The sequence below is a fragment of the Poecilia formosa genome, unplaced genomic scaffold (assembly GCF_000485575.1).
Source record: "Poecilia formosa unplaced genomic scaffold, Poecilia_formosa-5.1.2 Scaffold291, whole genome shotgun sequence".
Taxonomy (NCBI): Eukaryota; Metazoa; Chordata; class Actinopteri; order Cyprinodontiformes; family Poeciliidae; genus Poecilia; species Poecilia formosa.
Window position 1 is genome coordinate 395,766 of NW_006800230.1, and position 16,274 is coordinate 412,039.

A 16,274-nucleotide genomic window follows, 5' to 3' on the forward strand; every position below is an offset into this window, starting at 1 on the left:
CACTTCCCATATTTGTGTCCTCTGTCACTTTTATCAGCAGTTAAAACTGTTTAATCCGTTGTTAACATGTTGTAACCTGTTTTTCCGAGCCGCCTTCAAACGCAACATGGGCGCTACAACGCTCGCGCTGGGTTTCCACCTGTGAAGGAGACCTGCTGCTGGGCGGAGCTACGTAGGTATATTAGAATTAAGGCAGCAAACCAGCAAAATGCAAAGAACTTTTCACAGTTTTTCCCTCCAAACTAACCGACTGAGTTGAGTAAAGCTGTTGGATGCAGGTAATGTTAGCTAAAAGATGACTAGCTAATATCAATACAGCACTTTAAGCTTGTTAACAAGTAGCCTGTAGGCTACCGATGTTGGTGTCTATGTCTAGCTACGTACATTTATTTTGCCCCCCAAAAAAGTTAGACAGGGAGTCTCTAAGAATCCTCTTCATCCTCTTCCCCCCCCATCCCCACACACACACACAGAAACACACACGTCGTTCAACCAGACAGCATAGGGCATAGGGGGGGCCCAGAAAATGTTTGGAAACCGCTGGGGGGGCCCAGGAGAAAAAGTTTGGGAACCACTGGCATATGGCAACATGAAGCAGCTACAGTAAAGTTAATGTGTGCATCCTTCAGCTTCCATCATCTTCCTCATACACACCTCCTGCCCCCCCCAGTCTGAGGCTTGTGCTTGTGTTTGAAATGCTGGCCTGTGGAGTTGGTGCCTGTTAGGCTCCCTTTTTTTTTTCTTCACTCGCCGTGTTCCTTCATGCACCTCCACACTGCACTGAAAGGACCTCATAGTACAGTAGGACACTTAAAAGACAAGAGACGAACAAAAACACTGGTATGCACGCACACGCTGAAGCGGGTGCAGACGGGGGGCCAGGCGGACCTCTTCGGCGCCGTCCACACGTCAGTTGTTTTCGAACAGTGCCAGCAGGTCATCGTTGCTGTTGTTCGGGAGGTCGGGGGGGCCCAGGTACGACAGCAGCTCATCTGGGTTGGTCAGCTCGGGAAGAAGCTGCAGGGCGGACAGAAATGGTGTGAGATGCTGAGGGTTCTGTACATTAGCATGACTATTTCTGTTTTTCATGGCGTTGCTGTTTCAAAGAAAGAAAAAAAAAACACTGATTGAAATTGCAACCTGCCTTTTAGCACAAAAAAAACACTTGCTGTGTTCCCCCACTGGCCTTACAATTGGAATTACAAAAATAAATGTGCTCAATGGAAACACACAAATAAAAACAAAAAAAAAAACCGAAAACTCATATTTTTCAATAAAAAGTTTTTGTGGTGTTTGTAAAAAGAGCTACTAATACCTGAACTATTCTACTTCGTTATTAATTAGCAAACAACATATAAGCTGAAAGATTCTGTTACTGCAAAACAAACCTGGATCATCATCCTGCCGCCATGTTTCATCCTGACCAAAGAACTTCTTCACAGTATTTTTCTTAAAAAAAAAAAAAAAAAAAAATTCCCAAACAAGTTGTTCACTGTTTGTTTTTCCTTGTTCAGGCCTGATTGTCACTCACATCCAGAGCGTGATCGGCCCCCTCCCCTCCAGGGCCTCCCAGACCAAAGGAGCCTTCGCCCTGCAGCCGTGAGTTCTGTGTGGCTGAGCTCCTCTGTGCTAACGGGCTGCTGGCCTCGCCAAGACTCTGGTTGTTGTGGACCCCCGATACGTGCTGCTGGAGGATGCTGCCGTGCGAGTGCTCCATTCCTCCAGAGTGGGTCGCCTGAAAGCAGTTATAATATATAATTTTGCAATTAACTATACAATCTATAGGTTTTCTCCTACAATTATGTAAGCTAAATCTGAGGTCTAGTCTACATGTATGTCGATATCTGGGAAAACAAATTCATTTTTATGCGTTTTAGCCTTTCATCCACAAGAAAACTCAGTTTAATATCACTGAAAACATTAATTTATAAAAACTCAGACTAAAGTGGAGATTTGAGAAAACTGCATTTCTGTTTGTGTGTCTACATGGAAAAGCTGACAGAGTCCCATGCATTACAGCCTAACTTTCTGATCAACATCGCCTTGTGTTTTATTAAGTGTGTATTCTAATGCGTTATTTAAAAGTAGTTCAACCTCAATATCTGTCCACACAAATGGACCTCCTGGCACCATGTTGAATTTCTAACAGGAAGTTGTGGTTGTTTTGAAGCAATCCGATTGGCTGACAAGTTTTAGCTTTACACTACACTGCCCCCTGTGGGTTTGGCATGTTTAAAGCAACACTCAGGTTCGTATGGATGAAAACTTTTCTGAAACCTATTCTGCTGTGCGAGTGCTCAATATTAGGTTTTTAAACAATGTGGTGTAGATATTTGGTTTTGTAAAGAGCCGTTTGTTTGGCTTTAATATGTCTAACCTGCTCAGACGGGTAGGGGAGGGGGGGTTGCGGTCCGGAGGAGGTGTACTCTCCGAGTGTCGGGGTCCCAGGAGTGTTGGGGAAATCTGTAAATCCCGTTTGTCCGGAGAATCCCTGGCTTCCTGCAAGAGCAAAACAAAGCAGGCACGACTTCGGTTCAGCATGCAGCATATCAGGGGTTTCCAAATATTTTAATCACTAGGGCCAAAATCGTTGAGCTACCTGGCCGGCTGTAGTCGGGGGTGTTCCTGCCCCCTGCACTCAGACTCTGGTATGGGGACGAAGCGGGCCCCAGGGCCGCGATCATTTCCATCACATTCGGCAGGACCATGTGACTCGGACTGACTGTGCGGCAGCGCTTCAGGACCGGACCGTCGGGCTCCTCCTTTATGTGGAGGTCGGGCTTGATTGGCACGGGTCTCCAGCCGCACACCGGGTCGATGGTGATCTCCTCGTAATCAGAACTGAGGGAGGGGAAACAGAACCGCTACGTTAGGATATAAAGCTCTTAACCAGTGGTGTATAAAAAATTTTTTGTGCTGAGGACCAAAATCACCAAGTTGAAAAGGATTGAGGGCCGCCATGGAAAATATCATCAATATCATAAAAACACAAAAAGATTATTGTGAATTCTTTGTCTTTTACTCATTCATGATGGTGTATTAGAGTCACTGTATATAGAGGGAAAAATGTGTAAATTTTCTAGAAAAGAAACTCAAAAGTTTTCATCTTTTGAAACTCAGAAAGTTCAAAGTTTGTTTCTAGTAAATTTCTGAGATTAATCTAAAAAATTCTGTTTTAAATTTTTTTTCTATCTACCATTGCCCTAATGACCAGTTACACTGTATTTACTTGCACCACAATAAATTAAACATGTAAGATTTTGTAATATTTTGCATCTTAATGTTTACCTGCTGTAAACATTAAGTCAAATGTTCACCTGTTTAACCTGTAACTTTTCAGACTTATTTTCTATTTTGTAGGTCTGTAAAATGGTTTTGGTTTATTTTCAGCAACAAAAATAAGGATTTTCTTCTAAAACTGTTGCTGTATTTAGTGAAACATGGCCAGCATAAATCATTGGATGTTTGTGGCACCGATTATTGGGAAATTCTTTGTATTGCACTTAATATTTTCCGTTTAACAAGATACAAACATGTCAAGGAAAATAACATCCTAAAAAATGACAAGTTTCAGAAAGGCCAAAATGGCCCCAGGGGCCGCACTTTGAAAGCCCCTGCTCTACACTAAAAACCCTCAGGACCTTGTTGACTCGCTGTGTTTGAGGTCAACTGAACAATCTGACATTGATTTATTTACAGAATCATCACACACATGTTCACAGATTCAGGTTTCAGTATTTTGTTAATCTAAAAACTTTTAATTTGAAAAGCCTCTAAATTCCAGCTCTGTCTATCCCCCATTTCAATTCTCAGTCTGTGTTTTTCACTCAATATAATTTTTATATGGGTTGAAAAGTGTCACTTTTTCTAAAACAAGTGTTTCACAATTATGTGCTTTTTTTTTTTGTTTTTTGTTACTTACTTCTGAATGTAGACCAGAATCCCCAGCATGTACTGGTCGACCTCCAGGCCTTCTAGCAAAGCTGTTTTACTGCAATCGAGAGGAGCAGCCAGTTGGTTCAGTTTCATATCAGCAAAAGTAGATTTGATAGAAAAGTTGCCTCTGTACGTACTTGCACACAGGACACCGCCACGTCCCTCTTTCACAGTTCAGTTGTAAATAAGACTCCAGGTCAAAACACTTGAAGAAAAAAAAACAAAACATGGCCGCTGCGTGTTAAGTTGTGATTTGGAGCAGTGGAGGTGTGTGATGTGGAGTGATGTGTGACCTCACCTGTATGTGCCTGCAGTCGTGGCCTCTGGCCGGCAGCTGGATTCGTCTGAATGTGATCGGACACTTGAGGGAGACTTTGATTGCAGTCTGTTCCACTCCGTCCTCTCCGTTTAGACCGGGCGTCCCGGGAATGGTGCCGCTACTGAAGTTTCGTTTTACTGCAAGAAAGGCAGAGCGGCGACAATATTTGACTACGCCGTTGCTCAGGAAACACTCCAGCTGTCAGACAGCAGCAGATAAACACAGAGATGCTGGTCACTGGCTGGTGACCGGAATCAGATGATTTATAGCTCGACTGACCTTAACCAGCATTGATTAATCATTAATATCAGATGATAAACTCCACAACTTTCCTTTGCCTTCAAAAATGAGTAAAACCCCTTTGTGAAGAGACTGCTTCCACATGTACAAACTGTTATAAATGTGGTTCATATAGTAAAAGAAGAGCTCCATATAACTTGAGTTTCTCTTCTCAGAAAGGAAGTTTTTGAATGTTTGTTCCTTCATATCTCTTTTATTATTGTTAAAGAGAAATCTGAAGCTGCTCAAATCGGTTTTGTTAGGTCAGATCAGAAATTGGCCAAGTTAGGATCAGTGCACCCAAGTTGAAACCAAAATGGAGTCCCAGCCCCTAAACACCCATTTGACTTTGTTTTGCCTGACAAACTTTAGAAATACTCGTCTGAATGAAGAGCGATAGAAGAAAACAGCTGGAGTTTTTCCTGTCAGAAAATTGGCTACTTATATGGGTTGAAAAGTTTCACTTTTTTCTAAAACAACAGACAAACAACGGTGACCTGATGGATCACATGTACTGCAGTGAAACATCCGACCCGACATGGATTCACACGTGTGAATGCTTCATTTAAGAGTGCTTTAAACCTCTAAAGATGGATACACAAGAATATTTTTATTTTAACTTGTAAGACATGCCTAAAACATGTTTTTTTTTCTAGAAAACACTTGTTTTGTTGTGTTTTTTCTAGAAAACACTTGTTTTCTAGAAAAAAAAACACTTGTTTTTTTTTTTTCCAAAGCTAAGCTGAAGTTAGCTTTGAGGGATAACTCCAGGAAAGAAATGTTTAGAGATTAGGTCTTCTAAATAATAATTAAAAAAAACTATAAGCTTCATAATAACAAAAAAATAAAGTATAGTATAACAGACATAAAATACATAAAACAAATCCCAAAAATGTAATTAAAGCCCTCACTAACTTCCATCACTGTTTATTAAAAGTTTCACATTCTACAGGAAAAAATAAATTTGTAATTTTGACAGGCCTGCCACTGATGTGTGGAATCAGATGAAAATATCGTGTAGAAATGAAAACATTGTTGCAAAAACAAGAAAATCAATAAAAATAAACAAACAAACATTATTTTAGCTTTAATTATGCTTTTATAAACCTTGATATGCAAAGAATTTGTGGAATTTCCGTAACACTTTTCCTTCTGGTGGCATTGTGTCACCATGGTTACGTGAGGCAGATGATCCCGGATGCTTGTGAGAAATGAGCAGAGACAGCAAAAGCCTGTTCCCGTTTCCAGAGTTCCTTAACAACATCAGGTGGATTCTGTGGCAGCCCACCAGGGACCAGACACGTCTCACTGGGACGACTGCAACTGCCACTAGGAAACAGTCCACAGCTGCTCTACTGGTGGCGTCCTCATTGTTGCCATGCAGCTCCTCTTCTCTGCTCACTGCAGTCAAGCTGAATAGCAACTCTGGTCTTCTCAGAATAGTTCAAACTCAGTCGGACCGGTCTGCTCTTTGGATCTTCCACCATAGCTTACAAGAACTTTGATAAAAAGAACCAACTAAGAACCAACTAATGCAGCTGTTCAAACTTTTTTAGTTTTATCTGCTCAACAATAAACAATTTTTAGGAAATCTGTATATCATTAAATATAGAAAAAAAATAAAAGGGCTTACTAAAAGAAAAACAGACATTTCCAAAATTTTGGGGGTCATTGGTTGTTTGTACTGTTCTGACTTGTGAACAAATGACTCTAAAAGAACTAGTGAATTTTTAAAAACTTTGTAGGGAAAAACATTTACTTCAATTTTAAGAGCTCAGATTGTACAGACATTAAGTGTATGTAAATAAACTTTAGAGGAAATAAAAAAATTTTCATATAATTTTCCACAAACATCAACACCACATAGACGAAAATGAATCCATCCACTTTACTGTAAAAATATTGAGTCTCTCTTTACTCTTAAAATGTAAAAAGAAATAAAATGATGGTTCTTGAAAAATGAGAAAAGATTGTTTGCAGGAGGTATTAATCAAAATGTATAAGCAATGTTTTTTTCAACTAAATTATGTAACTTTTGTGGCTCTAAACATGTTTTATTCAGCTGCACTGAGGGCAAAATGGCTGTTTGGATTATAAAGGTTGCAGATCAAGCATAGTGCAAGTTTACTCACTCTTGGTGATGCAGTGCTCAGCTGGCAGTAGCCTCTTCTTCATCAGGCCCTGCAGGACAGACCTGACCGATGGCCGGTGGACCAACTGCAGCACAAACAGGTGAGACTGTGGACAAAGAAACAGGAGGGGACAAAGAAACAGGAGGGGACAAAGAGACAGGAGGGGACAAATTCAGCGTGAGATTCTGCATCCCTGTGATCCGTGATCTAGTAGAGTGTCGCTGCGGCGACCGGACAGATGAGGCATCTGGACTTACGCAGCAGCATGCCGTCACGGTGATCTGCACGGTGTTGCGTCCCGGTTGACACACTTGCTTTAGGTACAGGGGCTTATGGGAGGTCTTGTTGTCCCCTCTCTCAATGGACAGAGGAGTTGCGTTAACGCTGACCTGAGACAGAAAGTTCAGAAAAAAAACAATCAAGAATACAAATCTGTCGCCTTTTAAGCATGTCCCGATGTAATTTTTACACTTACGATACGATACCGATAACTCAGCTTTGAGTATTGACAGATACCGATGTTGATAAGATATTAGCAAGAATCATACACACTTTTATTGCTTATTAAAGCAATAAACATTCCAACATTCAAGCCTGCTGGAATGTTGGAGCAGGCTTGATAAATTGATATTACTAAACCAGAGAACTATAGTCAACAACAACAGGTATGAGAACAAACTCATTTATTATTAACCAATGGGACTGTACGTGGGATACAAATGCAGAATGAGGTGATCCGATACTCGTTTCTGGCTGATATCGGACCACTCTCCAATAACACTTGTGGTTTTATATTCTCTAAACTGCTGAATCCTGTAATTTAATCGGTTCTGTGTCCATGCTTACATACCTAAAGCGCTAAATGCTCAAAGTGTCACAATCTCTGATGGCACATTTCTTTTTCTCCAACATAATTTCTCTTCCACAAATTCACCTCCTTGGATTCAAACTTAAAAATACATCAATAACTTTTTTTTTTTTTTTTTTGCCACAAACTGAGCTTCATGCAGTTTGACCTGCTAAAATATTCAGCTCATGTAGAGATGAGAAAGAAAATCTGGCAGGCTGGAATTGAAACTGATGGCCAAAATATAAAAAGTTGAATAAATGTAATATGTCAATATATATTCACAAAGGCACATATTGAGACCATAAAAACACCATAAATCCCAGGCCTTTACGCTAAAGACAACTCGCAAACATGTGACATCATCTCAGCTTATAATATAAAGCACCAGCATGACTACAAAAACCTGAACATTGTTTACTATACAACTCTATGTACTAAAAATCAGAAAAGGCGCTGAAAGAGATTAAAGCAAATGAAGTGACTTTATAGAAGATGATATTCCAATTGCCATGTTTATTAATCATATCACCATCACATGATTTTATATTATCCAACCATCGATACTGATAGAAAAGGAGCCACAAAACTCATCTCTACATGCTTATAGAAATTCTGGAATTTATTTGCCACTATGGCATTAGATGCAATAATATGCACTTTTATGCAAAAATGGGTCTAGAGACATTTTCTTTTCATGCTGTTGTTGCAACAGTTTCCTCCGAGACAGTCATTAATGAATAACAAAATAAGTATTTGTTCAATTTTGAAGGTGACAACAACAAAATAATAATACAAAAAAACTTACAATAAAGTGGCTGTACTGATGTTGGATGACCTGCATTTAGGTACAGTTAGTGATAACGGCAGCTGGCCCTGCCAGTGGCTGACTGCTGCCGTTAGCGCTGATGTCAAATGAAGAAAATATGCATAAGATAGGCAAAGAGCTGCTAATAATTATCTAGATTTATGGTAGTGAGCAAATCACTGATTTTATCCTTTTAATTATCCATGTACACATATTGATTGTTGCAGATTTGAAATGGGTATAATAAGAGATTAAAACTGTATTTTTCTGATGTTATCAGTTTAAATTAGATTAATGGGCTGAGTAGGCTGCTAGCAAATGAACCGTTCTTAGGAAGCAGTTTTAAATTGTCCCAGGAATTACAGCCATGAACCATAATATTGTGGCATTTTCAAGTTATGTCAAGATAGTGAAATAAGAATGGAAGTACATCATCTCAAAGATCAATAAACTTTAATTAAAACCGGAACTGGAAAACATTTTGACTATTCAAAATAATAATAAAAAAAATTTAAGATGGAAATAAAATCTAAACATAAATGAAACCATAAACAAAATGGATTATGACGTCTCCGTAAACAACACTGCCGTCAAAAAATAATCATTAGGTTCAGACAGGTAAGAGGCAAGACAGCCTAGAACATTTGTCATAAAGGAGCTCATTTTCATTTATGATGTGATTAATTGATTTATTGCTTATTGCCAAAGGCTTAGTGGTTGTAAGAAGACAAAATGTTCAAAAAGAACTAAAAGAGCTCTTTATCAAATGGTTTCTGTGTTCTTACAGTTTCAGAACCAAAAGCTGTTATTACACATGTCGGCCTCAATGTTGTTCTTCCTGTAAGTCAGCTGCACTGCAACATGGTGGCCATAAAGAGCTGTCCCAACATTTCCACTGAGTCAAGATCAGTGTTACTAATTTAGTCAGACAATTAAAGGTCAAACACAACTTCACTGAGATAACTTGGCCTCAATCAGCTGAGTAGATGAATAAGGAGAGTCCACTTTAAAGACTTCTTTGACACACATAAAAGATACTTTATCGTGAGAGTAAATAGACAAATAGCTCATTTCAAATATATGAGATCAATGCAAAGTGTCTACATCAGTGAGTCAGTTTGGATTCCTTGAACATGAGACGAATCCACCTGAGAGCTGGATCCAGTGAAAAAGGTTGAAGGTGCTGCTTACCTGCACAGAGGCAGGCCAGTTAGTGTTCATCTGCCTGTCTTCATGGTGGTAACATTTGAACTGTAGCTCCAGATCTGGTCTGTAGGGGGAGACGCAACACAGTGGTCAAACAGACCCATAGTGGGGTTTCCTAAGCATCTGGGTCTGTTTCCTGTGTTAGATAAACAGCTCAACTTTCTGTGTATTTAATCAAATTCACGATACTTTATGATAAGCATAAATTCAAGAAGCCAGAATGCTGTAAGCCAAATCAAAAGTGGCTTCAGTGTTAGCTTAAGTATGTCTTCATGTATGCAACAGAGTTATTGCAGCTTTTTAGGTTTTACCTTTTTTCTTCCAACAGACTGATTTGTTTTTTTAGTTCAGTTCTTCATAATAATAGTCACAATATACTTGGAAAAAGTTCTGATAATAATAGTCACAATATACTTGGAAAAAGTTCTGAAATTACTTTTATAAAAGTTTCCTTTTTTTGCATCACAAAAACATGGTATTTGAATAGTGATGTAGACGTGCTGATTCCCTTGTACATGACCTGAACAGCCACCAGGTGTCATACTAGGGTAGCAAAGTCACAGTGTTGAAAGCCTTCAATCATTTCTTTGATCAAGAGAACCAGACTCAAGTCTTTTTCCTTGATGGAGATCACATATGAACTACTTTATTCATATCTTCTCACCTCATCACCAGTGTTTTGTAGACCGAGTCTCGGAGCTGGAATGCATGGTTGCTGACAGCCAGGTTGTGCTCCAATCGGAACGGCTCCAACACCACGCCGTCTCGGACCGGGAAGGTCAGACGCAGGTCGTCGCTAGGGTTACCTTCAAAGGGAAACATATCTTAGTGCTGGAATCAGTAACAAAAGTTCAAATTCTATATCAATAAACTGCAAACAGATGCAACCAGTAAAACGTATCAACTAAGGCAGCCTGAAGTGACCCAATTCAGATTTTTTTGACGTAAAGATCAGACATGTATCTGATCTTTTCATGACAGTCTGAACAACACAGGTCAGAGTCTTTTTGAATGCAACCCAGGCCACTTGGGTATCCAGTAAGTATCCAAATCAAATGCGACCTAACATCCAGGTCACATTCATCCAACCTGAACATCACTCGTACTCGACAAATGTCACTATTCTGCGACCTGATACACGCAAGAGGGAAGAAAACAACAAGCGTTACAGACAATATGAGGATTAAGTTGTTAATATGCTGCTCTGGTCAGACAACTTCAAATGTGTAAGCTGTGCTCCACCGTTAGCATCCACGTTTACTTCTGCAAACACTGAGAACGCTGACGTTACGCTACTGCGCATGCGGGACACTTTCAGGTCATCTGCCCGTTCACACTGCAGAACACATACAGGTGGCATTTATTTAGAAGTGTGAATGGCCACAGCAAAAAAAACAATCCCATTTGACAAGACAATCTGAATTGGGCCACTTCAAGCTGCAGTGTGAAACCAGAAGTTTACATACAGTGGATAAAAAGACTGCCTTGAAGTTAAATTCAACCCTTTATCACCTTAAAGAGACATTAATAATTATTTTAGTAATTGATTTTGAAGACATTAATAAATCAATCTCTGGCATGTTCTTTCTCTCATTATTATGGAATTAAGCAAATATAAATAATTTTTGATAATTCTAACTGATCTCAAAAAGAAAAATTTACTCTGATTCAACTGTACGAACACTTCCATGAAAGTGGTTTCATACTATGAAGAATTCAAGTGTGTATCATGGCAGTGACAAAGAGGAAGTAACTTGTTGCCCATCAATCTGGGAAAGGTTAAAAGCACCTTCCCAACAATTTAAAGTCTGTCATTCTGTTTCAGGAGGTTATTCCTAAAGTGGAAAACATTTCGGACAGTTCCCTGCAGTGGATGTCACATTAAGTTCACCCCAAAGATGAAACAGTGCTCTACTTGGAGAAAATACTAACATCCTTAGATTGCACGGGCTGTGTTAGTGTTACAGACTAAAGATTGCAATGATGCAATTCAAAAAAGAAAGCAATGTGGGAGAAAGAAAGCAGTCTTGGGACCCTTCTAGCTGAGAAGGCTCCGAAGAGTAGGAGAACATTGGGTGGCTTAGGTTTGTAAAGTTGATATTTGAACAGAAAGGTTAAATGTGATGTTTGGCCATAAGAAACGATATGCTGGAGAAAAATCTGATTAAAAAGAAATCAAATGTATCTTGAAGCATTACGGCCAAACATCGGACATGGACCCTGTAGTCATTGAGTCGACCATGACCTCTTTATGTATTCTAGAGGCGAATATGATAACATCTCTCTGTTTCCTATTGTTTTGCTGAAGTTGGATCCTGACACTCTGATCTAAATCCTGAAAAAGTTTTGCATGTCGGCAAATCTTAATGAACTTAGGGAAACACTGTGAACACACTGATGATGTCACGCAGAATATGACCACCAGGAGTCACTGCAGCTGATGGCGCTTCAACAAAATCCTTTCACAGCATTTTGGCTCTATATAGTCCTCTAGGGACCACATATATGCTTCCTATACATTTGTTTACATATTTGTTAAAATTGTCACTATGTCCTGACAGGAGAATATGAGACAAGTAATCTGGAAAGTAATCCTCTGCCTTCTCCATTTGGCCCCACTGTCGTCTGTAGAAATACACCACTCCCTGTCAGTGCCGTCAATCAAGTTCATATACAAGCTACTCTCACACCCTGCCCCTTGCTCTCTGCTACACAACAGCTCCTCCCCTACAGCAGAGCCTGCCATGAATGCTGAGGCTAGTTAGCATGGCCATAGATGATGGTGGATAAATAGTTTCCTGTGTTGTTGGGTATTTCTCTATTATTTTTTTTAGATTATCTGTCTCACAGATTTAACAAATATGTAAAAAATATATTTTTATAAAAGTTACATGCTGCGTCTTTAATATCTCATGGGTTCTTGATCATCTGAGGTTGTATTGTTCTTATTCTAAGATGAAAGAGGGTGTGGCAACATGTAACCCTGACCGACCTGTGGAGGGCTGCTGGGTGCTGATGTTGGCTTTAGAGTCCAGTGGAAGGTAGGGCGGCTTGGTGTCCTGGCCTGGAGAGAGGTAGGGGGGTATGGAGCTCCCTGGGGTCATCGGTGGGGTGGGGTTCCCTCCCATCGGGGAGTTGGGGTACCCAGGTATCACTGCACCTCGACCTGGCTGAGAAAGAGAGATGAAAACAAAGTTAGAACTTAAATTTTTTTTTCACATTGAAAGTTTCCATGCTTGGCTCCGCTTGTAGATGTATTTAGGTTAGAGTCTAACAGAAGGCAATAACTGAACACGTTGAAGGAGTCTTAAAAGACTTACCCCGTTGACTGCAGCCTGTGTAAAGGCATTGTAGCCCCCTGCTGCTCCAGATGGTAGACTGCCCTGGCCATTGAAAGGCTCTGACTGGAAGCCACAGACAAGAAACCCAATGTTCAGATAATTACTCACCTATCTTGAGACAAAGAAATTCAGCATCAATGTTAAGAAGAAATCCACACAGGATTCCTCAACGATTCTCAAACATTTATTCAGGTTAAATTTTGAACATAATATAATTTGAAATATCAAAGGCAGGAGATCTGAATTTTGAATTGAAGGCTCCGTGATGTACTTGTTTCACAAGTTTTCAAATTAATTCAGCTTTAAACAAAATTCGGTAATAGTCAACCACAGTGAATCTGATCACCTTATAGAACTGTGGAGGATTGGGCTGGCTGGCACCAGGAGGGAACTGTGATGGGTTGTGGGTTCCAGATGTGTACGGCCCCATGTGAGGCATCCGACTGGACGGATAAGAGGGTGACGGTGCGCATCTCTGCTGCGGACCACTGGGGTACTGCACAGGCTGGTTGGAATACCCAGAGATCCCTCCGGAGCTGTACTGTGGCCCCGGAAACCCCTGGGAAAAGAGACGACAGTTAAAGAACCGCACAGGTTCAGCCGCAGTCGGAGTCCTAAATGTCAGTAATATGATTAAAAAAAAAAAAAAAAAGTCTAAACCTCAAAAGTGAAGTTAAAACCTCCACTGACCTCTGAATGGAAAGGTCGCTTGAGGCCCTGCTGTCCGCCTGAGAAGCCAGCGTGCTGGGGCATCCTCTGGGCCTGCGCGGGGTGAGAGGGATACAGCCCACCTGAGGAAGGTGGCAGTCCGGGCCTCAAGGGTACCATCCCGCCGTGGTTCATCCCTGGGGGCCCGCGGGGACCAGAATGAGACAGGAACTGGTTGCTGTAAGGGGATGCTCCACCCATCTGACCGGGGGAAGAGGGAAATAAAACAGGAGGCGTAAAAACAAAGCCTGCTGGTTCTTTTCCGCAGCCTGGTCGGCTTGTAGAGCACAGGGAGGGAAAGTTACTGATAAACTAATGACGCCAAGTTACAAGGAGGTCAAGAAAATGTTTTGATAACTTCTACTAACAAGAAGTCAGTTATCAGGACATCTGCAATCATGGGTTGTCTGGTTGCTAGGAGATTATGTTAAGGCAAGACATGATCTGGAAAACAAATCAAGAGCCAATAAAAATACATTTCTGTGAAAACAAAAATAAAACTTCAGCAAAATCTGCAGAGTTCAGCTGGCTAAGTTTATGATCACTAGAACTTACATTTAAAACCTACATAAGTTCTGTAAAATGACTTTATTAACTGAATAACTTTCCTACTCAGTAACTTAAAGTTGCCTGAGACAGGTAAGCATAAGTTGGTAATTTATCTTTACCTCTGCGTGTGAGTCAATTTACGCTTAAAGCTGCAGTGTGTAACTTTTATAAAAATATTTTATATATTTGTTTAAACTGTCACTATGTCCTGATAGTATGAGACAGATCATCTGTGAAAAAAAAACAAGCTCCTCTGCCTTCTCCCTGTCGTCCCACTGCCATTTGCAGAAATACTCCACTTGGTCAGAAACAACCAATCAGAGCCAGGGGGAGGGTCTAAGCGCTGTAAATCACCCTAGTCAGCCTTTTGGGTGTGACACCAACCAGCTACTTGGTGTCGCACCTCAAAATCTGAATATCAAAATATTCAGATTTTCTGAAACACTGAATGTTGAGTTTTCATTATCTGTAAGTTTTCATTTTTAACTTGAAACCACTCCAGGGGTCACAAAGTTTTTTATATTTTTCCTTTTTTTTTATAACTGCAAAAAAACTATGATTTTTTTATTTTCACCTGCTAAATAAACAATAAACTCAACTCACAACATTTTAACGAAATAAGCAAAGAAATCAGATTTCAGTAGACGAGGAATGCATAAATTATTGTAGAGTTTAAACCAAAAAACGGATCTTGCAGGTTTGCCATATTAAAAGAAAAACATATCATACATTTTTTTGATTTTCTAGATTTATTTTTCGTCTGTTCAGCAACAAGAACAGGATGTGGCCCAATTTTGCTAAGATCATGAAATGGACATGCCAAAGCCAAGGGACGTTTATGGTCCCCTCTACTAATAAATAATATTAAATTGAAAATGAAAATCTGGATAAATACTTCATGTTGGTAGTCCAGTCACAATAATGAATTTTGCAAAACTTCTGGCAAAATTTTGAATTTTGCCAGAAGTTAAAATTATTGTTTTCAAACCATTTTCAAGTAATGTAATAAACTTTAAATTATATGAACCTTTGACACTGAAACTAGAAGGCATTTCAAATAGTCAAAATAAATAAACAAAAAAACAGAAACAACAAATAAATGAATTCTGAAGTCTCTGTAAACAGAACTGTTGTTCAATTAAAGAGACTAGCTGAGAGCAAAGCACCAGACTGAAGACTTTTGTCATCCAGTTTCTGGTAGAAAGAGAAAAGACAAAATAGAAAAACAATAAGTCATCATTAATTAATTTATCTATTGTTGATTGTGACAGGCCTATCTGTTGCATCTTACATTGTCCATTTTAAGATTTTACTTGTATCTTTTTTGAACAATGTGGCATAAGTAAAAAGTTCAAATTTAGGCTATTCTGGAATTGTGATCAAGGATCGCCCAAAATAGTTCAGAGGGCCGCAATTTGGACACCAAAGCAGTCCTAGTTCTTGATATTGCAGACACTAATATTGACATTTGTGAATTAGTCTAACTTTTCATTGGGTAAGTGAATTTGTAACTGAATACTTAAGCAGCAAACATGGACAAAAAAAAGGAAAGAAAAAAAGCAAACATGAAATTCTAGGACCAGAATTGCCTTGCAACCACAGATTGAGTTCTTTCTGCATCTCAGCCAGATGTTGGGGGTTTTCAGCAGCTTTTTCAGCCAGAGGGAGAGATCTGGCAAAGAATCTGCTGGGACGTGGATTATAACATCCACGGAGTGAATCTTCCCAAGACATGTGTGGAGGGGTTGGGGTGTGTTTTTAATAACTAATACATACATTTATGTATGTATTAGTTATTAATACATACTGCAATCTGCTTACATTTCATTTCAGCAGTTGCAGCTCACAGCGCTGGTGATTCAGTCTGTTCAGCTTCGACAGTGACTCATACAGTGTTTAAGTTTGAATGGCAAGCCAGTATCTAATTATGCAACGTCTCTGCTGGTAATCAGAAGCATGTGTCCTGGACTTGATGTGAGCATGAAGCAGAAAAACAGCTTCTGATTTCCAGCCCTGCAGCTAAAACGTTCCAACTAAAGAGCAGAGTCAGAACCAAGACGTTTGGAAACTTTTACAACCAACATTCCGGTGTGTGTGTGTGTGTGTGTGTGTGTGTGTGTGTGTGTGTGTGTGTGTGTGTGTGTGTGTG

At 39.8% G+C, this 16,274-nt stretch overlaps 1 protein-coding gene across 1 annotated transcript in view; it reads right to left on the minus strand.

The window, feature by feature from the left end:
- Nucleotides 1-741: 741 nt before the first annotated feature.
- LOC103151743 (zinc finger MIZ domain-containing protein 2-like) overlaps nt 742-16,274 on the minus strand; it is a 25,220-nt gene continuing 9,687 nt past the window's right edge. The window contains exons 6-20 of the mRNA XM_007571956.2: nt 13,559-13,777; nt 13,215-13,427; nt 12,848-12,931; nt 12,520-12,697; nt 10,192-10,333; nt 9,513-9,591; nt 6,924-7,055; nt 6,667-6,772; nt 4,235-4,392; nt 4,074-4,141; nt 3,923-3,991; nt 2,600-2,841; nt 2,378-2,499; nt 1,532-1,735; nt 742-1,017 (exon numbers count right to left, since the gene is read on the minus strand). Of these exons, the coding sequence (XP_007572018.1) occupies nt 910-1,017; nt 1,532-1,735; nt 2,378-2,499; nt 2,600-2,841; nt 3,923-3,991; nt 4,074-4,141; nt 4,235-4,392; nt 6,667-6,772; nt 6,924-7,055; nt 9,513-9,591; nt 10,192-10,333; nt 12,520-12,697; nt 12,848-12,931; nt 13,215-13,427; nt 13,559-13,777 (2,124 nt within the window). The 3' untranslated portion in view covers nt 742-909. The remainder of the gene's footprint in view (nt 1,018-1,531; nt 1,736-2,377; nt 2,500-2,599; nt 2,842-3,922; nt 3,992-4,073; nt 4,142-4,234; nt 4,393-6,666; nt 6,773-6,923; nt 7,056-9,512; nt 9,592-10,191; nt 10,334-12,519; nt 12,698-12,847; nt 12,932-13,214; nt 13,428-13,558; nt 13,778-16,274) is intronic.